The 24,606-nt window shown below is 41.4% G+C and overlaps 1 protein-coding gene across 1 annotated transcript in view; it reads left to right on the top strand.

The window, feature by feature from the left end:
• Positions 1–24,606, top strand: part of WRN (WRN RecQ like helicase) — a 248,909-nt gene that overhangs the window by 14,433 nt on the left and 209,870 nt on the right. Inside the window, exons 2-6 of the mRNA XM_073598473.1 lie at positions 9,881–9,985; positions 13,084–13,199; positions 16,590–16,735; positions 20,097–20,245; positions 21,702–21,851. Coding sequence (XP_073454574.1) covers positions 9,905–9,985; positions 13,084–13,199; positions 16,590–16,735; positions 20,097–20,245; positions 21,702–21,851 — 642 coding nt within the window. The 5' untranslated portion in view covers positions 9,881–9,904. The remainder of the gene's footprint in view (positions 1–9,880; positions 9,986–13,083; positions 13,200–16,589; positions 16,736–20,096; positions 20,246–21,701; positions 21,852–24,606) is intronic.

Genomic DNA, 24,606 nt, shown 5'->3' with positions numbered 1-24,606 from the left:
CTATTCAGATCTCCTTTCAACTCCAACCTCTTTTATTTCTGCCTCTGACCTCTCATGGCTGGAAAATATTCCAATCCCAAATTTAGCCCGTAGGGAGCCAGTCACATTCTCCTACTATGCGAATTAGATGTGGGGAAATGCACATCTAATTCGCATAGGTGTGAACCCGGGCTTAAACACCCCTTATACAGAAAATGAGATTCTACAAATTATCAAATCCCTCAAAAGAGGTCCGGCACCAGGTCCAGATTGTCTTACCTCTTTTTATTACAAACAATTTGCCCCTCTTTTGGCTTAAAAAGTAACGTCCTTGTATAATAACATTCTTAAAGAGGAACTGCAGTCTGCTCACATAATTTGTAATAAAAACATCTTTGCCGTTCTGAAGCTTCCCTCCAACCACTTTGCATATTATTTTATATATACTGCGATTCTGTACTTGCCAAATATGCTGCAGAAATCTCCCTCCACTGAGTCTGGCTGCAACCATTTTAACTGTGGGCAGCTGAAGCTGCTGTCTGTTCACTTTCTGGATTTACACAGACACACAGAGGCACACCTCCAGCTCCCTTCCTGGCAAATTCTCACGAAAGAGAGCTGTGCATGATGTCATAAGCCTAGGCTTTTTCCAGACAAGTGGGCTGTATAAGGTTTTTAATGGCAGAACAAACATGCTTTACTATCCAAAGTTAAAACAACAAGGGCAGAAGATTTAATAGATGGAAAGTTGAAAAAAATGACTGAAGGTCCACTTTTTAAATGAGGCATATTCTCAGAAGAAATGTTGCTCACCAATATGTCCCTAATGCCTAAACCAGATGAAGACCATACCTTACCCCCAAACTATAGCCAATCTCAGTAATAACAATCTTAAAATATTCAGCAGACTATAAGCCAATAGACTATCGTCAGTGATTTCATCACTTATATCTCTCTTCCAATCAGGATTTATCCCAGGAAGTCAAATAACAGACAATATCAGCTTAGCAACAAATATAATCCAGGAATCAAAATCAAAGGCAGGATTTCTCCCCTGGCTTTGTCTCTTCTGCATTAAAGTTACCTACTTGCCTGTCTTCCCCTGTACACTGAGCTGTGGAAATTTTGGAAATTCAGCAATGCCGAAACAGACTGCACTCCCCTGCATGCACAGGGAGTGTCGTCATTCCCCACCCAGTCAATAAAATTGGCCAATGTTCAAGACCCAGAAGCCAGCCCCCCCCGCCACCCAACCCCCCCCCGCTTTGACCACTTAGTGAGTATGCAGCTTCTTTACCTTTTTATGGCCTCTTTCACACGGACTGTCCGTTCAGGTCCACCTGTCAGTTTTTTAGGCGGACCTGAACGGACACTCCATGGACCTACTTTTCCATCTGTTATCGGATCGGGTGACGACGGACTCTACGGTCCGTCATCACCCGATCCCCCATAGGGAAGAGCGGCGCTCTGACAGGTCCGTCGCTGCACACCTGTCATTTTCCTGCTCAGCGGGGATCGGCGGAGCGATCCCCACTGACCAAGCGGATGTTCACGGGGCGGATCATCACTGATCCGCCCCATGTGAAAGAGCCCTAATCCTTGCCTATGTTCATGTTTTATGCTGGTGCCATGACTAGTGCCTTTCCCTGTTTTTAGGATGGCTCCTTTCTCCTTTTGCAGCATCCTATTAGGCCATCTTTGCATGCAAGGACAAGAGTTGTGTCTCTCTGCACTTTGTGAATTAATAGAAACACGCACCCCTGTAGCCTAGCATGGCAAGGCACTTCCCTGCCTCTTCCCCTGCAAAATCCAACAAATACCTGTTGAGCTTGTCAATGAAGTCCACCTAATACAACTTCCTGTGATGTGTCATAATGATGCTGCGGTGCCCTTGAATTCAGAGCAGAGTTACCACTCTCGTGGGCTCTGCCTGCTTGCCCTCCAGTGGCATGAAAAAAAATGTTAGAGGCCATCAGCATTGTCACTGCTTATTCACATGTGTGTAGCTTGTCAGTCACCACCTGGCCACACCTATTCTTCTGATTTGGCAGCACTGCTTGTGTTGCTGAAACCCTCCTACTGTGAGCTGCAATGTCTGGGAGGGGGGAGCACGTGAGCCATAAATGAAAAGTGATGCTAAACTGTATCTGAACACTACATTTTTTATATTTAAAGCAAGCTCCCCCAGCCATTCATGTCTCAATGCTTTATTTTGTTGAGAAATTGCTTTGAAGCACACCCCATGACATTTCTAGCTTCGACCATCTTGAGTAAGGGTAGATGATTCATGTAGCATTTACCGGTACTTTCTGGAATCCCTTCCAGAAAGGAATCTCCCCCTTGCTCAAGCATGCAGGCAAATGAACGAAAAAGAAATGCCTATGAAGATTCTTGGGCCAGGAAGAAATGTAGAAAAAAAAAAAAGTTAAACCAAGTAAATATAATATGCCTTCCTGTCTATTTGCTAATGATAACAGCATAAGGTTTAAAAATGGGTAATGTTGATTGAGAGAGTTTTTAGTTGTGTTTGCAGGAGGATTTGAGTCAGAAATTATATCCATGCATTGGATACAGTGAGCGCGCGCGCCCTGGGAGCTCAACCTTGGGTCCGGCGGACTCGATGTCCGCCGGCCACCCACGATCGTGGTGAAGAGAGGCAGAACAAAGCGGATCCCCGTTCTGGAAAAAATATATAATCTAAATATATCAAATCGCGCTGATGGTGTAGAAAATGGGTGATTAAGAATGAATGTAGCTGCTAAACAAAGTGCTAAACACTTGACCATAGTGACAAAATATATACTGTATTGGCGTATAACACTCACTTTTTCACCATGAAAATCGGGTGCAAATAGCATGTGCGTGTTATACGCTAATACTTCAATTTTAGCTGCTTGGGAGGGGACAGGGAGGGGACAGGGAGGGGGGCGGGACGAGCGCCATCAGATTACATACAGTGAGAATCTCCTGTTTACTTTGCGGCCTCTGTAATAGGAAGCCTCCTCTCCTGGGCCACCATTGGACCACTGTTCTGTCTATCATAGGAGATTCTCACTGTATGTAATCTGTCTTCGCTTGTCCCACCCCGCTCCCTGTCCCCTCTAAACTGCAGAAGGGCATCGATCAGGCTGCATTGATGGCAATGGTGATGCTGCTGCATTGAAGGCAATGGTGATGTTGCTGCATTGAAGGCAATGGTGATGCTGCTGCATTGAAGGCAATGGTGATGTTGCTGCATTGAAGGCAATGGTGATGCTGCTGCATTGAAGGCAATGGTGATGCTGCTGCATTGATGGCAATGGTGATGCTGCTGCATTGAAGGCAATGGTGATGCTGCTGCATTGAAGGCAATGGTGATGCTGCTGCATTGAAGGCAATGGTGATGCTGCTGCATTGAAGGCAATGGTGATGCTGCTGCATTGAAGGCAATGGTGATGCTGCTGCATTGATGGCAATGGTGATGCTGCTGCATTGAAGGCAATGGTGATGCTGCTGCATTGAAGGCAATGGTGATGCTGCTGCATTGAAGGCAATGGTGATGCTGCTGCATTGAAGGCAATGGTGATGCTGCTGCATTGAAGGCAATGGTGATGCTGCTGCATTGAAGGCAATGGTGATGCTGCTGCATTGAAGGCAATGGTGATGCTGCTGCATTGAAGGCAATGGTGATGCTGCTGCATTGAAGGCAATGGTGATGCTGCTGCATTGAAGGCAATGGTGATGCTGCTGCATTGAAGGCAATGGTGATGCTGCTGCATTGATGGCAATGGTGATGCTGCTGCATTGAAGGCAATGGTGATGCTGCTGCATTGAAGGCAATGGTGATGCTGCTGCATTGAAGGCAATGGTGATGCTGCTGCATTGAAGGCAATGGTGATGCTGCTGCATTGAAGGCAATGGTGATGCTGCTGCATTGAAGGCAATGGTGATGCTGCTGCATTGAAGGCAATGGTGATGCTGCTGCATTGAAGGCAATGGCGAAGTTGCTGCATTGATGGCAATGGTGAGGCTGCATTGATGTGGACTGATGAGGCTGCATTGATGGCACTTGTGAGGCTGCAGATGGGCATTGATGGCAATGGTGAGGCTGCAGATGGGCACTGACCCAAAGTTCCTTATTTAAAATTAAAGTTTTTTTCCTGAAACTTCCTTCTTAAAATAATATGCATGTTATAAGCCGGTAAATACAGTGCTCAAGGTGACAAAAACATATAGTCCATATAAAAAAAAGTGTTTCACAACTAAATACAGTCCATATAAAACTTTTATTTTTTTTTTATATGGACTGTATTTAGTTGTGAAACACTTTTTTTTTATATGGACTATATGTCACCTATTGTGGATCCCCGTTCGAGAGAGAGAGACTGTTCCTAGTGCTCAGGAACAGCGATCTCTCTCTACTCCCAGTGAGCCCATCCCCCTGCCAGTTAGAAGGCACCTCCCTAGGGAACACTTAACCCTTTGATCACCACTAGTGTTAACCCCTTCCCTGCCAGTGCCATTTATACAGTGATCAGTGCATTTTTATAGGACTGCATTGGTGTCACTGGTCACCAAAAAGTGTCACTTAGGGTCAAATTTGTCTGCCACAATGCCGCAGTCCCGCTAAAAATCACAGATTGTCGCCATTATTAGTAAAAAAAAAAAAAAAAAAGTCCCTAAATCTTTCCCTTATTTTGTAGACGCTAAAACTTTTGCGTAAACCAATTAATATACGCTTATTGCGATATTATTTTTGGTAAAAAATAAATAAAAATTTTGCAGAATACATATTTGCTTAAACTGATGAATACATTTAGTTTTTTTTTTATATATACTTTTTGGGATATGTATTAGAGCAGAAAGTAAAAGGTGGTTTTTTTTTTTTTTTTTTTTTTTTTGCTTAAAAAAGTAAAAACCTAAGAGGTGATCAAATACCACCAAAAGAAAGCTCTATTTGTGGGAAAAAAAGGACATCCATTTTGTTTGGGTACAATGTCGCACGACAATTGTCAGAGCGACGCAGTGCCCTTTTTCAAAAAATGGCCTGGTCATTAAGGGGGTAAATCGGTCCGGGGCTGAAGTGGTTAAGGCTTGTGCATCACACAGTAAGGCCCCTTTCACAATTGTGCGACTTGTCCTGCCATTTGGGACCGCAAAGTCGCATGACAATTCGTACCCCATGATTTCCAATGAGTACCATTCATATATCTGCGACTTCAAAGTAGTCCCTGCCAGGGTGGATTTGATTTAAATCAAGTCGATTTAAATCACTAGTAAAAAGGCTTGATTTAAATAAACTCGATTTAAATCATAATTTTTAGAGAGCAACTGTCATCTCTGTCCTGCAGTGGCTCCTCCTCTGACCCGCTGTTGACTCACCAACAGTCCCATTCACTTTAATGGGACGGCTGGTGATGCGGCAGTGACACAACAAGGTAAGGGACGTGGCGGCAGCAGGTGAGTGGATGCTGCTAACAGGCGCTGCCATGGTGGATCTGATATGACAGGTGCTCTCTAAATGTAAGGACTTATTCTTGCTGATAGTTAGAATCTGTAATATTTGCAAACAAAATGAAGGTTTCCTATTTAGAATAAGCTGTCAGGTTAGTAAAACAGCGATATCAGAACCGATTCAGTCATACAGTTTGTTGTGTACATAGATTTGGAAAACAATGGGAAAAAGGAATATTCAATTTGATATAAAAAAAAAAACAGATTTTTTTTTTTTTTAATTAAATTAAAAAAAAAAAAATTGATTTATATCCACCCTGGTCCCTGCACTACTTTGGTCCAACTTTAATGCGACTTGAGGTCCATAGATCTCAAGATTACACAGGCATTGCTTCAATTCGCATCAAAATCGTGGCAAAATTGCACGACTTTCAGGTCGCACAAGTGTGAAAGGGACCTAACTGGACTTGGTTTAACTGCCATGCAAGAGCCTTTAGTTGTACAATCATTTTTTAATTTTATTTCTTTTTTAACAATGAGGCTTAAGAGTACGTTTTTAGAATCTAAAACGCCCATCCCTTTTCAGCTTGGTATTTCTGCTTTCTCGAGAGTGCTATTAACAGCTTCAGCTCCGGAAGATTTACCCCCTTCATGACCAGGCCATTTTTTTGCGATATTGGACTGTATTACTTTGACAATTGCGTGGCTGTGCGGCACGGTACCCAAATGAAGTTTATGTCCCTTTTCCCCACAAATAGAGCTTTCTTTTGGTGGTATTTAATGACTGATGTTTTTTTATTTTTTGCGCTTCGAACAAAAACAAGACCAACAATTTTGAAACCACAGCATTTTTTACTTTCTGCTATAAAACATACCCAATAAAAAAAATGTAAAAAAATCTAATTTCTTCATCATTTTAGGCCAATATGTATTCTGCCATATATTTTTGATTAAAAAAAATCCCAGTAAGCATATATTGATTGGTTTGCGCAAAAGTTATAGCGTCTACAAACTATGGGATAGATTTATGGAGTTTATATTTACTTGTTTATTTTTTTTACTAGTAAAGGCATTGATCAGCTTATAGTGGGACTGCGATATTGCAGTGGCCAATCGGACACTACCTGACACTTTTGAAACTTTTTTGGGAACCAGTAACACAATTTCAATGATCAGTGCTAAAAATATGCTGTTTGGGAAGGGGTTAACATCTAGAGCAATTAAGGGGTAATTGTGTGGCCAACATGTTTTAAAGTGGATGTAAACCCAATGTCATCCTTTCTAAACTACTGCCATAGGGGTTATCTATGAGGATATACATGCCTCCTGCATGTATCTTTACCTGTCAAATGTCTCCCCTCTGTCTGTTATGAGACCCAAAAAACTTCCATATTCTGTGGGTGGGTCTGTTGTCTGGAGCTCAGTGGGTGGAGTCGTGATGTCAGTAGACTCCCCGCCCACCTCTACACTCCCCTTGTCAATATGCATTTTCTCCTGTGTATTTCTTACACTGAACTTCTCCTATGATCTCTAACATCCAGTGAAAAGACAGGAAAGTAACCACATGACTTCAGCATGCCAAATCATGCTGAGGTGTGGAACAGCCAATCCTTGCAGAGCTGCTGAAGAAAGGAGTGGGGGAGGGAATTAAAAAATACTGCATGTCTCTTAGGCTAATGCATGAGATGTAAATCACCTGTCACTCACAGCAAGGGGGAGGATTTGACAAAGTTTTTCTCTGTTTGTCAAGATTTCTCTCACTGATCAATAAAAGAGGATTGCTCAGAGCTGGATTAACTCTGTGTGGCAAGACTGGGCTCAAATGATAGGAAATCTTATACTCTACAGTATGATAAAAAAAAAAAAAAATATTCGGGTTTACATCACTTTAATGCATGTGCTGTGTACTGTTTTTAAGCGATGTGCTGGTTTTTACTTCCTTTGCAAAGAAAAAAACTTCACATTACTGCTGTCAGAAGCGAGCCCTGTGTTTTGTTTACATACACAGAGATCTCTTTGGTAATTACCAGATGCGATCGGTGGGTGCTGTCAACCAATCAGCAGCTGACACCCGTTGATTGGTTTGTGTTGCAGGGAATCGCAGCACAGCCAAGTCGGCAGGAACGCGCAGATAACCTACTCGGTACGTGATCCTGCACATGGCGACCGCCCTGTTGTAGTATATCTATGATGGGAGGTTTGCAAGCATTTTAAAGAGATTGAGTGAATATCAACTTACTTTTTCTATTGTACCTTATTCGTTCTTAGATGTGATGGCTGCATTAATTTTAGGCTTTTTTTCCTTTTTCCTTTAATCTGGTGATCCAGCCAGTACATCAGTCAGTTAGTTATTTTTCAAAAAAACAAGTTCTTCTGCAGATGTAGCAATTAGAGTTTTGAGACAAATGATTTACCACTGACGGGTGCTTACAATAATCAGCTTTTTATTTATTCATGTAGAACCTTTTTATTCCAAAAGAAAGAACAACTTTTACTGTAACTGCAGTGTGAGCTGGAGTTTGCCTTCAATTTGTTAGCGTATCTAGATCTGCTACGGTAGTACAGCTAACATTTTCTCCCCCAGGCCTGACATTGCTACTGCCCAAAGGTGCTCCATGTTCTCTAATACAGGAGGTTTGTTACAGATCAGCAGGATAAAGTGGAGGGAAAAAAAATCCTAAAAAACACAATTAAAGAGGAGGTCCCGCGTTTTTTTTTTTTGTTTTTTTTAAGTCAGCAGCTACACACACTGTAGCTGCTGACTTTTAATAAGGACACTTACCTGTCCAGCGAGCCTGCGATGTCGCCCCCCCCCCTCCCCGAGGCCGATCCGTTCATCGGATCGGCTGCCAGCGCCGCCATCCTAACTAAGGGAAACAGGCAGTGGAGCCTTGCGGCTTCACTGCCAGTTTCCTACTGCGCACGCGTGAGCGGCACGGCGCTCTGTGAATGGCCCCGTGGTTTTCTGGGAACACACACAGTTCCCAGAAGGCAACGGGGCCGCTCACCGAGGAGCAGGACACGCCACAGAATAGGAACAGGCAGGTTAGGAAGACTGCCTAGCAACAAGGGTTTCAGGTAAGTTAAATTTTTTTTTTTTTCACATTTTTTAATTTTTAAAAATTTTTTTAGATTTTTGATGCAATTTTTTTTTTTTTTAGGGTGGCCCTCCACTTTAACCTCTTCGTTCCCAAGGGTAAAACAAATTTTAAAGCCCAATTTTGCAACTTTGACATCATCACAACTACTTTGTGCATCCAGGTGGATTAAACCTTGTTTTTTTTCCGGACAAATTGGTCTTTCATTTGGTGGTAAATGGTAATGAATATCTCCCTGAGTTTTTTTTTTTTGTTATCAAAGGAAAAGTGGCCCAAAATAATCCTCCCTTTTTTTTTATTTTTTTATTTTTTTTTTTTTTTATTTATGTAACTGTATGTTTTTTGCTACTTCCAAACCCTACCACCAAATAACAACCCAAAATAAATTCACCTGCTCCTGACAATCACAGCAATACAACATATGTGTATGTTAGTTGTTGTTTGTACCCGTAGTACAGCCCAGAAACAATAGTGCACATTTTGCTTTATTTTATTTTATTTTTTATTTTTTTAATCCTACCTAAAACACACTGATACTAAAAAAAAAATAAATAAATAAAATAAAAAAATCCTATCCAAAAAGTACCGACCTTTGACCCAAACACTAACCCTGGGGCTGACCTAGATCAAACTTTGATCTAGGTATTTTTTTATTATATGAAAAGAGACAGCGATCAGGTGACCCGGAATCTGACATTCCAGGTTCCGATCGTTAGAACGGGGGCCCCCTGATGAGACCCCGGTCTCTGAGCTGGGAGCACGCCATGTGGTGTGCTCCCAGCACAAAGGGAGATACGCAAATATGCGGCCCCAGGGAAAAAAGCCCAGTCCAGTGGGGCCGCATATTTGCACACAGTTGGTGTGAAGGGGTTAAAGCAGTGATTAAGGCCTTTTATTGATTTATACCTACAGATAAGCCTAAAATAAGGGTTACCAACAGGTACAGCAAGTATTTCCTAAATGTACATAGTTTAGAAGATATTTACTTTAGTAGCAGCTGGTGACGTCATGGCACATGTGCACTGCTCTGTCAATGGGAGGCATACCATCCATTAAAAGAGCTGTGCCGCAGGTGTAGCTCCCGCCTGCATGTGCAGGAGTGAAATCATTGCAGCTCGGCCGTTAGAATGGCCAGAGCCCAGGAACCCAGAAGAAAGACCAGGTGAAGATGGAAGCCCTACCAGCGGTGACAGTGCGCTGCTGGAGGGCTTCATTTTGAGGTAGGTCTTTCATAATGTGCTAGGGGAAATTATTTTGGGGGTTTTTGTTGTGGTTTACTACCGCTTTAATAATCGGTAAGCTGCAATACAATACATTTTTGGTTTTGGGTTTAATGCCACTTTTATGTTTCATAAACATTATTTTTGCAGGTGTTGCTTTTACTTTTTGTTTCTATGAAAATGAGCAGAGACCAAAGAAAGCTTCCCAGCTGGATGTCTGACAAGGATGCAAGTGGCCCTAGTGAAGTGAAAAAGGCAAGTGGGAATTCATTTACAATTCTTTTTTAGAGGCATTTTTAGTCACAACATGTTTTCAAATAGGCAGGTACTAGTACATACCAGAAAGTGGCTGATATTCTTGATTTCTGTACTGCCCCATAAGCCCATGTCACCTAATGGCCCATAGACAGGAATATTTTTTAAGCCACTATTGTCAAGGCATCTTTCTCATTTTTAAAGAGGAACTGCAGGCTGCGCACATAATTTGTAATAAAAACATCTTTGTCATTCTGAAGCTTCCCTCCAACCACTTTGCATATTATTTTCTATATATTGTGATTCTGTACTTGCCAAATATGCTGCAGAAATCTCCCTCCACTGAGTCTGGCTGCATCCATTTTAACTGTGGGCAGCTGAAGCTGCTGCCTGTTTACTTCCTGGATTTACGCAGACACATAGACTCTGCAGATCTCATTGGCCCTCTTATGACTCATCCCCCCTCCCTTCCTGGCAAACTCTCACAAGAGTGAGAGAGAGAGCTGTGCATGATGTCCTAAGCCTAGGCTTTTTACTAGACAGGAAACAGGACATTGGCTGTATAAAGTATTTACTGGCAGAAAAAAAAATGTTTTACTATCCAAAGTTAAAACAACAAGGGTAGAAGATTTAATAGATGGTAAGATGAAAAAATGACTGAAGTTCCACTTTAAGATGCTGTGTGCAAGGAACCTTTCACCACAGCCTAAAAATGTAACATCTGTTGGGATGAAGTGTATAATAAACACGAATCCCAGGAGAGGAATTTGTTAAAGTGAAAATCTTGCCAGGACATTTATTCAGCAGCAGCTTTAGGAGATTACATTGCATTTACCTTATTATTTACCTGATAAAGCCTTCCTTGTGTAGACATCCAAAAACCCAAAGACTGTTGCTCAGTGCCACCAAATGTTATATCAGCAGTGCCAACAGACTGAGCCTTTGCTCGAGTGACTTTTTATCATATAACCTTTCACTTTTTATCCAGCAACTACATTATAAGCTACAGTATATAGCAGTGTTAACTTCGTCAATGAAAATAATTTTGTTGACTAAATTAACACTATTTTAGGCTACTAAAATATGAATAAAATTAAAACAATTCAGAGGATTAAAATATGACCAAAACTAAAATGGCTTTTTAGTCAAGACTATGACTAAAAATTTTAATTTGATGTCCAAATTAACACTGCACTACCATATAAGAATAAGTAGGGGGCATCTACTAAGCTGCTTTTCTTTAATTTTTTTTTTTTTTTTTAGATATATATATTTAATGTTTGATAATATATTCAGGTAAAATGTATATATATTTTTTATTTTAACCACTTCAGCCTCGGGAGGTTTTACCCCCTTAATGACCAGACCATTTTTTGCGATACGGCATTGCATTATTTTAAATGACAACTGCGTGGTCGTGCCATGTTTTACCCAAATAAAATTGATGAACTTTTTTCCCCACAAATAGAGCTTTCTTTTGGTGGTATTTGATCACCTCTGCGGTTTTTCTTTTTTGCGCTAGAAATCAAAAAAGACCGACAGTTTTGAAAAAAAAAAAAAACACAAAGTTTTTTTTTTTTTTACTTTCTGCTATAAAACATATCCAATAAAAGAAAAATGTAAAAAATCTAATTTCTTCATCAGTTTAGGCCAATATGTATTCTGCTACATATTTTTGGTAAAAAAAAAATCCCAATAAGCGTATATTGATTGGTTTGTGCAAAAGTTATAGCGTCTACAAACTATAGGGGATAGATTCATGGCATTTTTTTTTCTTTACTAGTAATGGCGGCGATCAGCGATTATATATATATATATATATATATATATATATATATATATATATATATATATATATAATTTTTTTTTTTTTTGCAGGATTGCGGCGGACAGATCGGACACCTAACTGGCACTTTTGACACTTTTTTGGGAACCAGTGACATTACTACAGTAATCATTGCTAAAAATGTGCACTGTTACTGTACTAATGACACTGGCATGGAAGGAGGTAACACCAAGGGTGATCAAAGGGTTAGGAGTGTCCCAAGGAGATGCTTTCTAACTGTTTGGGGGATGGACAGAACGGCGATCTGCCTTTTTTACATCGGCAGACCATCATTCAATCTCTCTGCGGTGCAATCGAGGGTGGCTGGCGGACATCGCATCCGCTGGACTCGCTGATTGGCTCGCCCTCTGGCCAATCACCGCCCCCCGCTGGCTATTGCACAAAATGACATACAGGTACGTCGTTTTGAGCAATAGAGCCGAGCTGCTGCAGTATATGTACTGAGGCTGGTTGGAAAAGGGCTTCAAGTTGCACTTCTGTTTGTCAACAAGCAATATTTTTGTTTGTTTATGAAACTTGGTTTTATTTATAAAGACATTATATATCACAACAGCTACATCTCTGTCTGTAGTGCATGTTCAAACCTTAAAGGCCCTTTCACACTGGGGCGGTTTGCAGGCGCTATTGCGCTAATAATAGCGCCTGCAAACTGACCCGAAACAGCCGCCGCTGTGTCTCAAGTGTGAAAGCCCAGAGGGCTTTCACACTGGAGCGGTGCGCTAGCAGGACGGGAAAAAAGGTCCTGCTAGCAGCATCTTCAGAGTGATGAAGGAGCGGAGTGTATACCGCTCCTTCACCGCTCCTGCCCATTGAAATCAATGGGACAACGCGGCTATACCGCCAGCAAAGCACCTCTGCAGAGGCGCTTTACGGTGGTTTTTAACCCTTTCTCGGCCGCTAGCGGCCAAATATCGACTGTGAAGCGCCGCAATAGCGGCGTTTTACCGCCGACGCCACCCCCGTGTGAAAGGGCCCTAATATCATAAATAATACCATCATATTAGATTTTTACTCCAGGAGGGTATAATGAGTTTGGCAATTTCTAGTAAAATGCTTATATAATGCATTACAATTTTATTAAACCGATTTTTGATTTTGGTCGACTAAAACGAAAACCATTTCAGATGACTAAAATGCGACTAAATCTAAAATTGAATTTTAGTCAAAAGACTATGACTAAAACAAAATCGAAATTTGACGTGAAAATTACCATTGCAACTGTGCATTGATACTGTTTTTTGTTGTTACTTAGAAATTTGTGTGGAAGAAGAACATTTTGGAGGATAGCCTGCCATTCCTGGAATTCAGTGGTTCTATTTACTATAGTTATGAGTCCAATGATTGCTCTTACTTGTCAGAGTGTATCAGGTAAGCTTACAATACAGTGCTTATCATGGTTAGCTTGCTTCTATTTTAGTAATGCAAGTTCAATCAGTGGCCATGTTTTTGATATAAATTGTTACTCCTGCTTTCTGGGTAAAACTACGGGTTTTAGATACACGAAATTAAAATAGAACAAGAATTATGGTTATTGTGAGCAATAGCTGTAATATTGTTTTACTTGGTGTTTTTCCCTGGAAATATTGACGCCATGTTAATGATAGTGTGGATTCGTTTTTGTAGGGTTTCCCATGTGGGCAGTAGCAAGGACTTTTCAGCCCTTTTGGAAAGGAGATTATAGTGATTTCTGGCAGCAATGTAGTACCACCCTAAAATGTGCAGATGTCTCACCACCATAATCCTTGGGGAGAAATCTGCCTGGTTTTGGCCAGTCTTGTTTTCTTTTACATTCTACTGAATCTATCAAAATCTCCCCTGGGGGGGGGGGGTCAATTTGCTGAAACAGTTCCTTTTAGAAAAAAAAATGCAGATAATAGAGCTGTTGTCTAAAATGTGTAGACAATCCAAAAAGGTGAGGTGTATAGAGTATATGCAGCGTTTTACACTTGATTAGACATGTTACCATCAGACTACTCTGTATGTTACAGGTTTTCAACCAGTGTTACATATACCCCAGGGTGTACTTTGGCTTTTCAAAGAAAATTAATTATAACAGTTTGGAGTTGTAACATATCAATTACATAATAACAAAACAGACCTGGCTAGACATTTTAATTATTCAAATCTTTATTTTTATACCATATTTTTTATATGTTGTATTATTTGCTCTTCCGTAGTGTGCCATTTTATTTTTAATTTGATCAGCAAAAAATCTGGGATTTTAGTTGTGCCTGATAGAATAGCTCCTGCTCTATTTTGGCCCCTCTCCCTCACCAATATCATTGCTGCACCTGTGATTGATACCAGCATTTCTTGTGTCTGCACCATTTGTATTCTTTCCCATCCACAAAACAGAGATTATGGTGGTGATGTAACTATTATGACACGTTCAAAACTGCTACTATTACATAAGATGTCAGTTCTCTCCGGTAGACTTACCTCAACCTCCAAACTAAATCTATATACAAGTATTTTTGTACTTTTATATGGAGGAATTATTTTTGATTAGTGTCCTCAGGAAATCAGATATGTTTTCTTCAGCTGTTCTGTTTGGAAGAATTTTCTACTATCCGTTGCTGCTGGTAGATTCATGCCACATATGTTTAAATCCTGGACGTCTCTTCAGTCAGCCAACAGTGCTGAATATGTTAAATCCTGAAAGTGTCTTTAGTTGGCCCACAAGCACAGGTTTTTCAGTTACATTTATTCATTACAGGTACTTTGTATAGTGCTGTCAATTTACGCAGAGTTTTACATCTAGATCTACATTTTTACGTTCACATCAGTCTCTGCCCTCAAGGGGTTTACAATCTAAGGTCCCTAACTTACATTCATTCATACATACACATACTAGGGCCAATTTAGACAGGAGCCTATGAACCAGACTGTCTTTGGAGTGTGGGCGGAAACTGGAATACCCAGAGGAAACCCATGCAGACAAAGGGTGAACATGCAAACTCAGTACAAGTAGTGCTGTGGTGTGGGTTCGAACTGATGACCCTAGTGCTGCTAGGTGAAAGTGCTAACCACTAAGCCACTGTGCTCTATTGGTATTCTTTTTGTGACGGACCTACAGTCAGCATCAACTTCTTGTCTGTGTTCCATTTACCACAAGTCACACAATGTATCAGGGGATCCCTTGCTAAGTTATTGAGACCAGTTCATCTGACCCTATCCTTTTATTGTCTATCTTGGGAAAGTTAAAGGCATCTCTCTATTCTCCTATGTCTCAGTGACCATGCGCTGTTTTGTACAACTGCCCTTTTGTAATTCCCACTGTTGCACAAGGGCTAGAATTTGATAGTGCACAGTGAATTTCCTGTCCTGGACAGAACTTCACATTCCCACACTTTCAATCAGGTGTAGGCAATCCTGATTTACATTTTTCCTCCTTCCAACTTCTTCTTCACAGGAGCGAGATAGAGGGTGTTCTGGTGATCCTCATTGTGCTGCCCAGGCAGATGTGGGGAACCAACCTGGACTCCATGGGCTCTGTCAGATCTTCAGGATCTTCTGTCCCCTTCTCTTTGCGATTTATTTATTTTTTGAGTCAGGGCATCTTTGAATCTCAAAAAAGTGTGTGTGTGTGTGTGTGTGTGTGTGTGTGGGGGGGGGGGGGTTGGGACCTAATGAGGCACATGAAAGGAAACAGATGTCCAATCAAAAACAGGTTTATTAAAACAAGTACAAATATACACATCCACTATATACATGTATACGAATGGTAAGTTAATCTGCACACCAGTGACCCAATAAAGGACATTGATATGTAGAGGTATCGGCATGGAATGAAATGTGATTAAATAAATTATTGGTTCATGACTTAATTTATTTCATCTTGTTTTATTCCATGCTGATACCTCTACATAGCAATGTCCTTTATTGGGTCACTGGTGTGCTGATTAACTTACCATTAGTATATAGTGGATGTGTATGATATTTGTACTTGTTTTAATAAACCTGTTTTTTCATTGAACATCTGTTTCCTTTCATGTGCCTCATTCAAAGTCCCATCACCTCTCACCCCCTTTTTTTTGCAATTGACAGGGATGGAGGTACCTATTACCAGGTGCTTCATTCAAAGTCCCAATTTTTCCTTTTTGTATCTTTGAATCTCAGGGCTTCCACTTGGTATGATTGTACTGTGAGTAATGCTGAAAGTAATGCCATTGCTGTTGTAAGGACTGTTTAAAGTAAGTACTTGTGTAACATTTTAATCTTACTATTAAGGAACTGGGGAGTTAATGGTGAACTCCATGGAAAACAAAAAAATTTACTTGCAGTGGGCCTCCCCCTGCCCTGAACAGAAAAAAATGCTTGTTTATGCATAGGGTAGAAGCTGTTTTACTTACATTATCTCTTACTCCTCAACCCTTCTCCCTGACACTCCAGGTTTGTCAGCTATTCATTGGTGTACGCATGTAAAATGAAGGGCTATAGAATTCTACTTCAAGTAGGATTCTTTTGTCTACTGTGTGTAATCACCTAACGCACGCAAGATAGCTTATGAAAAGGTAAATGCTGCAGGCCGATCAGATCTTGTCCTGCTCCTTGCATCTGTGTAATACAGTGTCCATTTTAGGACCAACCCAAGCATTTCTCAAAACACCTCTTCCAAATCTGCTTCCCATACCTTGAAATTCCATTTTCCACTCCCAATCTTTGAGAACACAGTAAAATAATTTGATTATGTTTTCATTATTTTTCCTTTTTCCCCTTTTTATTTCCATGTTTCTTTTTTGTTTTTTTGTTTTTTAGAGAAAAACTTTCAGAAGGAGCAGCAATTGGGTTTGACATTGAATGGCCTCCCGTTTACATTAAAGGGAAAACCGGAAAGGTTTCACTCATTCAAGTGTGTCTTTCAGAATTGGAATGCTACTTATTTCATGTTTCATGCATGACAGGTATATTGTTCTTTAAATTAGCTTACTATATAGACACAATTGCTTTTTTCTTGTTTTGCTCACTGAATGGGTTGGGACTGGGACTGAGCAGATTACTCTTTATATGTTTATATACTTGATAAAAATATAAATACTTATGATTTAAAGAACCTGTAATAGCTGCTTTCATTTTGTTTTGAAGGTAAAAATTACTAATTAATTGCTGGAATATACTGCACAGTCATTTTACCACTAGCTCCATGAACTATGAGTATTCTGTAACAAAATAGCCTTGTAAGATTGATTCCTCAGATAAAAGCTGCTGTTCTCTGTTTTTTTGGTTGCACACTTATTTAGGATAGGCAAGCTAATTGTATTCTGTTTCACCATTCACCACCAGAGCTTAATGCTATGCAGGAATCGTCTAATGGCTATCTAAGGCGTCCCCCTTTTTGACTGAACGCTTTGACCACAGGCAGTCAATCTATGGTCAAATCTGCAGAGTTTTCAGCCAAAAGGCTGTTGATCTTTTGCTTGTCTTTCTGACTGGGTTACCAATCTGTCGTTATTTTTTGCTGTATGGATCAGGCTGTTAACAGCCCCATTACTTAGACTTGGACATTTGCTTTTTTTTACAGCATGTGCCTCTGTCTGTTATATAGATAAAATATTTTTCAACCTTAAAACAACTCAATCACTATGTTAAAGGGTAGGTTCACCTTTGCAATGTGTTACATGTTCCACCTGTATTTACGGTGGAACATGTAACCTGTTCCAGCTCCTGCCCCCTCTCTCCCTGATTTCCCACCCCCATCCCCAAGGGTTGTTCTCCCCACACCCGCTGTCACCTTTTTAAAAACTGCACAGCTGTGCAGGGCTCCACCCACACAGGCATGCCATTCATTCACAGATTAACTATGACGGAATAAACTACAAGTACCAACTTCTTTTTAGTGGGCTGCGGGGGGTGTTGATGAGCGCTCTCGTAGCCTACTTACACATCCTCCACCTTTCAAATAGAAAGCCCATACAGGGATATAGGCTGAAAGCCAGAGGCCATGTCTGCAGGAGCCCAGATGGCAACTGTGATCTACTGATCCTGGGTGCAATGCTTTCCAGGCTCCTGCAAGAAAAAAATACACGTTTTGTTTCCTGCAAAAATATGTGCATTGATTTATTTTTTTCTGTAAAGGTGAACTTTAAAACAAACTGCTATCTGGTATAAAGAGTGGGCATCTGGTGATGCTACATGCAGCTGCCCCCTTGCCCCTGCTGTTATGCCCTAATGATGAAGCTGAAAACACTTGCTGGTAGTGATGAAGCTTCCCAATTTTTAATTGTCTCCTTTGTTTTCCTTAAGTCCCGTGAGGCAGCCCATTATAGTGCTAGGCCGCTAAAGATGTAGGGACAGCTGGTGGTGGGCAAGCTTGAAACTACCTGAAAATGTTTGCCTGTTACAATGGACCTGTATTTCATACTAAAGGCACAGAGACTTGGAGGCTGCTACAAGCGTGTGCAGGCAGCTCAAGTTGCCTGCATTTTATACCTGCAGCAACTTCTTAGATTTGGTTTAGTGCTTCAAGTAACAATGCCATAAAAGAAGTACAGGGGCTGCCATCGCTGACCACTTTCTGAAAATGCTAGTTATGCTTACCAGTTAGACTAAATACTGGGGGATTGATTTACTAAATCTGGTTCCAAAATTCAGCTTTGACAAAAAAACCTTGAAGCTGATTGGTTTCTATGCAGAGTTGCAACAGATTTTGCACTCTCCAGTCTTAATAAATCAACCCTTTTGAGTCACTGACTCAAGAATATACAAATTAGAAATGCTGGGGAAATTTCAGAACTCATCTGATTACTGGATTAGTGATTCAATCTAATAAAACAAGAGAGGGTCAACATTACAACCAAGTATTTAACACTTTCCAGAAGGACAGAAAGAGATCTTGGCATTTTTTTTAATTAGATGTTTGCTTGAATGTTCTGTACATGTGGTGTGAACACCATGTTTAACTTGTTAACTATACTGTATGTACATTTTGTTGAGGCTATACTATTATATATATGCAGAAAACTTTATTACTGCAACATTTCATATTCCTGATATGTGTCTGCTGTACCATGTACTTTGTGTTTATAAATTATCCTGTTCTCTTTACATTGCTATATTTGTGTGAAATATCTGGTGATACTGCCAGTTCCCCTTCTTTCTTATTTCAAACTGAACATGCTGGACATCCATCTCAGAGTGGTCCCTTTTCTGGCTGTGCTGGGAGAATAGCCTGCCTGTCCTCCAATGGCCAGGACTGTGCCTTTTATGCCCTCCTGCACAGCTAATCATTGCGCTAAACAGTGTACTGCTGTTTCTCTGCCTTCTGCTGACACCCGCCTGTAGTCTCCACCTCCAATGTTCTAAGCCCCTAAGGGCCCATTCACATTAGAAACTGCGTGTTTTTTCCTTGCATGTATGCATGCATTTGATGTGTGTTTTTATAATGCGCATTTACATGCAATTGAGGCGTGATTTTCTATCTGCATTTGCCCTGTGAGGTCACTTCTTTATTTCTTTCCCTGGGCTTCTATGTGTAGTGTGATGCATTGCAGTGCGTTTTTGTGCGCTTGCCTCTGTGAAAAACTGCAGCATGCCTTACTTTTTTTTTGACTGCAGCACATGGCACTGCAATAATGTGAACTATGCTATAAGGATTACCTTGATTTTGGACTCTATGCAGTTGGAGTGCAGCCAACTGCATCCCACTGCGTTAGGTGTGCATGGACCTTTATGCAGCTGAGAACAGAGATTATGTGATCACTTATTTTAAAAAATATTTATTTATTTACAAAGGTTTTTGCCCTTCATTTCTATTTTTAGCCCCCTTTCACACGATCGGACCGTTCAGGTCCGCCTGTCAGTTTTGACACCGGACCTGAACGGGCGCTCCATGTTAGCCTATGGAGCGACGGATGTCAGCAGAGACATGTCCGCTGACATCCAAACCGGTCCGATCTGCAAAAAGCAGACAGATGGCCCTACGTCCAGATCCTTCGCGATCGGATCGGGTGAGATCTGATGAAAACGGACATGCTGTCCGTTTTCATCCGATCCCTCCATAGGCAGCAGCGGCGCCTGACAAGCCCCTCCCTGCTCAGTGAGCAGAGAGGGACCTGTCATCCGCCGGCTCAGCGGAGATCAACGGAGAGATCTCCCGCTGAGCCGGCGGACCGAGTCCGCCTCGTGTGAATGAGGCCTTAAACTGAATGTTGTGTTTTTTTTTTTTTTTGCAAGGTCAAGGTTCACATATAGTCAGTTCTTGTTTCTGAAACATGATGACTGAGATATTTATGATGATGTTTATAACTCAGTTCTTACTCTGAACAGGTTTTCCTAAAGGTCTAAAGAGGCTGCTTGAAGATGAGTCTATAAAAAAAGTTGGTGTGGGGATTGAAGGGGATCAATGGAAACTACTGAGTGACACTGATGTGAAGTTAAAGGGATTTATTGAGCTTACTGATGTGGCCAATAAAAAAGTACGTTGTGCTACCTTTTTTGTTTTATATAAAATTGTTTTCCAGCCTCCAAATGATGTATTATCCGCCTGCTGCTCTGTATACTCCTGGAAGGTGCATTGGATAACAGCTAATAACCAATGGTTCAGCTAGGACATAACCACAATGAAAAGAGAGGGGTAGAGTGACAATATAGGGGCAAATGAGCCTTTAGGAGCAGCAGTGCCTGTTGCACTTGTAAATGAGCCCTTATTTGCATTCGGTAGCTGCACCCTTAGTGCTCGTTCACGTGTAAAGTTGGGGGGGGCTGGTAGGGGTGGCAAACCCTGCGGTTGAGTCGTGGTTTTACTGCCCCTATTCCCTACCCCCATTCCCTACCCCCTTTAGCTGCTGAGGCAACAGCCAGAGGTGTATACATGCTGCAACAGGAATTAGGCCACCTGTTGCTGTTGGTGGGTGCTACCGTCAGCCATTAGCGACCCATTCAATTAAATGGGTCCACTCTGCGAGTGCCCCGCATCTACATATTTCTGTGGGGACCAAGGGGTTAAAGCAGGTGGTGAGAAAACAACACAATGCTGCCTGCTTTAACCCCTTGTTTGCTGTACTCACAAGTTTGCAGGGCAATTACAGAGTGGCCTCATTAACTTGAATGGGTCATGCTTGGCAGCCATGACAAGGCATACAACTCCTGCTGCAGCTGCGAAATGTGTACACCCCTGGCCACTACAGCTATAGGGGGTAAGGTTTGGGCGGGGGTGATAAAAACACATCTTAACTATGAGGTTTTACCACCCCCCCCCCCCCAAACTGCAAATATAAATGTGAACCCTTACTATTCTGAGCCCCCCATAAGGCTGCTTTCACACTGATGTGATGCAGTTTACCTGCACCGTAGCTACAGCGCTGTGCGTCTGCGACTTTTCTGGGTTAACTGCGCTTTGCCATAGACTTCTGTTACATTCTGCGTGTTAGTTGCACTTTCTGAAAGCGCACCAAAACTTCTGAATGCAAGAGTTTTGGGGCGCTTTCAGAAAGTGCACCTAACCCGATATAATACACTGCACCTGCAGCGTGGTTAAACCGCAGCACATCAATGTGAAAGCAGACCTATACTATTATGCCCAGTGTATTGCTTTACAGAGATAAGAGGTGGCGTGCGGTTGGTCTCATGAGACGGGAGCCAGCACTGCAGAAGAGGCATCGGCCTATGTGACCCTTGCTCCCTACTACACCTCCAACTTTACAAGTAGTCCCTCTGCATTGCACTCTGTTTGATGCTCTGGGATGGTGGGTCAGCAAGCCCAGATCGCGATCTACTGGTACATCGCAATCTACAGGTTGTTGCCCCGTTCTAAATGTTGTCTACAAAATCGCTTTTCCATTATTATATTTTATTTTTTTTTAATGAAATCTGTAATTGTAAAACAAAATAGTTTGTGATGAATGTGTGGATTCTTTTTTTCTGTTTGTGCAGCTTAAATGCAGAGAAAAGTGGAGTTTGAATGGCTTAGTTAAACACCTCTTTAGCAAGCAGCTCCTGAAGGATAACTCAGTTCGTTGTAGTAGCTGGGACAAGTTTCCTCTTACTGATGAGCAGAGACTCTATGCTGCCTCAGATGCTTATGTAAGTTACATTACCCAATTGTTCTAATAATGTTTTTTAATGTATAATAGTGTCTGAAAATAATTAATGTACATTTCTAGCCAAAAAAGGGTTAGTACCTTATTTTAGTACTTTAACTGATAAGAGTGCAGCTCAGAAATAAAGAACAGGAAGTTATCAGCTCACTCGATTTTTGGCAGCATCAACAGATTGTTTTCCACTTATCAAACATATATATCAAATTGCTTTCAAATGTTTCAAGCACGCCAAAAAGGACCAAGCAAAAGAAGTTCACGGGTTATGGTTTACATAACTAGTTTAGACAAAATACAATGTTTCCTGGCGCAACGTAGGAGCTGAATAAAAGGGTAAATTATACAAAATAATCCACAAACAGTCCATGATTAGTCCATTAATCCATAAGGGGTATATACTCGAGTATAAGCCGAGTTTTTCAGCACATTTTTTTTTTTGTGCTGAAAGTGTCCCCTTCGTCTTATACTCGACTAACTGCCGTCTGCCTACCTGATCAGCGTGTCATGCAGTCAGACAGCAGCCATTCCAGTGTACAAAAGCCGCGCCTCCTCCTCCTGGTCTGTGATAGGGGAACACTCAGTTTCCCAGCAGTGAATCAGTGTTCCACCTATCATGGATGTCCTCTCATCCTAATCCCACGGATGAGTTTGAGTGGATGTCTGTGATAGGCGGAACACTGAACAATGACTGCTGGGAAACTGAGTGTTCCGCCTATCACGGACGAGTACAAGGAGGAGGCGCGGCTTTTGTACACTGGAATGGCTGCCGTCTGACTGCATGACACGGAGATTAGCACAGGCAGGCATACAGATCAGCACAGAGAGGTTATGCAGATCGGCACAGGGAGGCTGCAATGGACACAAGCGATGCAGATCGGCACAGGAAGGCATGCAATGGACACTGAGGCATGCAGCTGCAGATGGACATTGTTGACCCTCTTTTCCACTTACAGTAGCTGCTGCATTTCTCCCCCTCGGCTTATACTCGAGTCAATAAGTTTTTTTCCCAGTTTTTTTGTGGTAGATTAGGTGCCTCGGCTTATACTCGGGATGGCTTATACTCGAGTATATATGGTAGATGCACATGTGTCCATATGAAAATTAAGGATAGGAGGTGGCAGCTATCCTTACAGTACAGCCAGCTCTGCATCAAAGACAAGAAAAGGGAAGTGTAGAGGTTAAAAGTTCATTGAATAGCACAGGGATTAAAGCGGTTGTATACCCGCAAAAAAAAAAAGGCAAAGGCATAATGAGCTAGTACACCGCATACTAACCCTGTGGCATGACCCCCTCCCTTTTTCTGCTTTTGATGAGCCTTTTATACTAAATTAACTTGTAAATGAGTCTTAATCCTTGTGCTATTAAATTAACTTTTAACCTCTACACTTAGGTGGCGCTTCCCTTTTCTTCCCCTTTACTTATGGTTTACATAACCTTTTAAAGGGGTTGTAAACCCTTGTGTTTTTTGCATTAAGGTGAAAAAACACCTGGCAGTGACTGGCCCCCCAGCCCAGCCGCTTTATTTACCTGAGCCCTGGAACTTCACCCAGCGGGGACGTGCTGTCCCTCTGCCCGGGGTTCTCGGCTCTTGATTGGATAGATTGATAGCAGCGCAGCCATTAGCTTCCGCTGCTGTCAATCAAATCCAATGACCCGGTGGGCGGGGCCAAGTCATACATTCGGCTGCTATGGACTCGGGAGTGCATCCGCAAGGTAACCCCCCTGGGAGAGTGCTTCTCCTAGGGGGTTATCTGATGTGGGGAAGAGCCACCGAGGGACCCCAGAAGACAGTGTTTGGGGCCACTCTGTGCGAAACGAGCTGCACAGTAGAGATGAGTATGACATGTTTGTTTTTTTTAAATAATCGAAGCTTTACAATCACTTTAAGAACTGCAATGTATATCATTATTCTTTTATGGTGTTTTTTAAATGAATAAAACAAAAGGCTTAGAATCTTTTTTAGTAGATTTTTTTTGTTTACACACAATCCTGGCTGGTTTAGTGCATGTAAATCTGAAAAGACTGTCAGGTGAAAGCAATCAAGTGACTGTACGGCCATCTGATCGCTTCCATGGGCCCCGGTAGTGCCCTTTTTCTTTTATGCTACCCCTCAACCACGTTTTCCTGGGTTTTGCTGTTTCTCCTGTGGGCAGAGGGGAGGGAGATGAGCAAAAATAAACATGGAAGTTATGTGCATTACATCACTTCCAGGTTTGGCTATCACCCAAGCTTTATTTTTTTACAAAAATCTCACATCATACATATTTGATGAACTGTCACTTTTACTGTATAAACTGGCACAGTCTAACATTTAGTGAACATTAAGGATGAGATTTCATGCCCAACTTTCATTATTATTAAAAATTTTTTAGCACATTGGTATCTTAATTGATTTGTCTATTACATTTCTAGCACTGATGTCTCACTCACATACTTGCAGAGACTGGTAGTGCAGCACTTACTTTTGTGAATTATACGCCAGGGGTGCCTACGTACAGAAACGTTTGTGGTACACATGTATTGCTGTGCATGCCAGAGTTAATGCAATATTTCTAAAGCCAATATTCATGGTTGATTCTAAACTGATGACCTATAGGGACTTCTATGAAAAACGTTGACTTCCGAAGTGCATCAAGCTTCACGGGCATGTATAATTTTTTTTTTTTTTTTTAACCGAAAATTTTTTATTCAACAAATCAGCATTACATTACAGAATGATTTAAAGCATTCAAAGTATAGAG

Source organism: Aquarana catesbeiana, linkage group LG01 (genome assembly GCF_042186555.1).
Source record: "Aquarana catesbeiana isolate 2022-GZ linkage group LG01, ASM4218655v1, whole genome shotgun sequence".
Classification (NCBI taxonomy): Eukaryota; Metazoa; Chordata; class Amphibia; order Anura; family Ranidae; genus Aquarana; species Aquarana catesbeiana.
The sequence above is the reverse complement of the archived record's forward strand: the minus strand, read 5'-3'. Positions and strand labels throughout refer to the sequence as shown.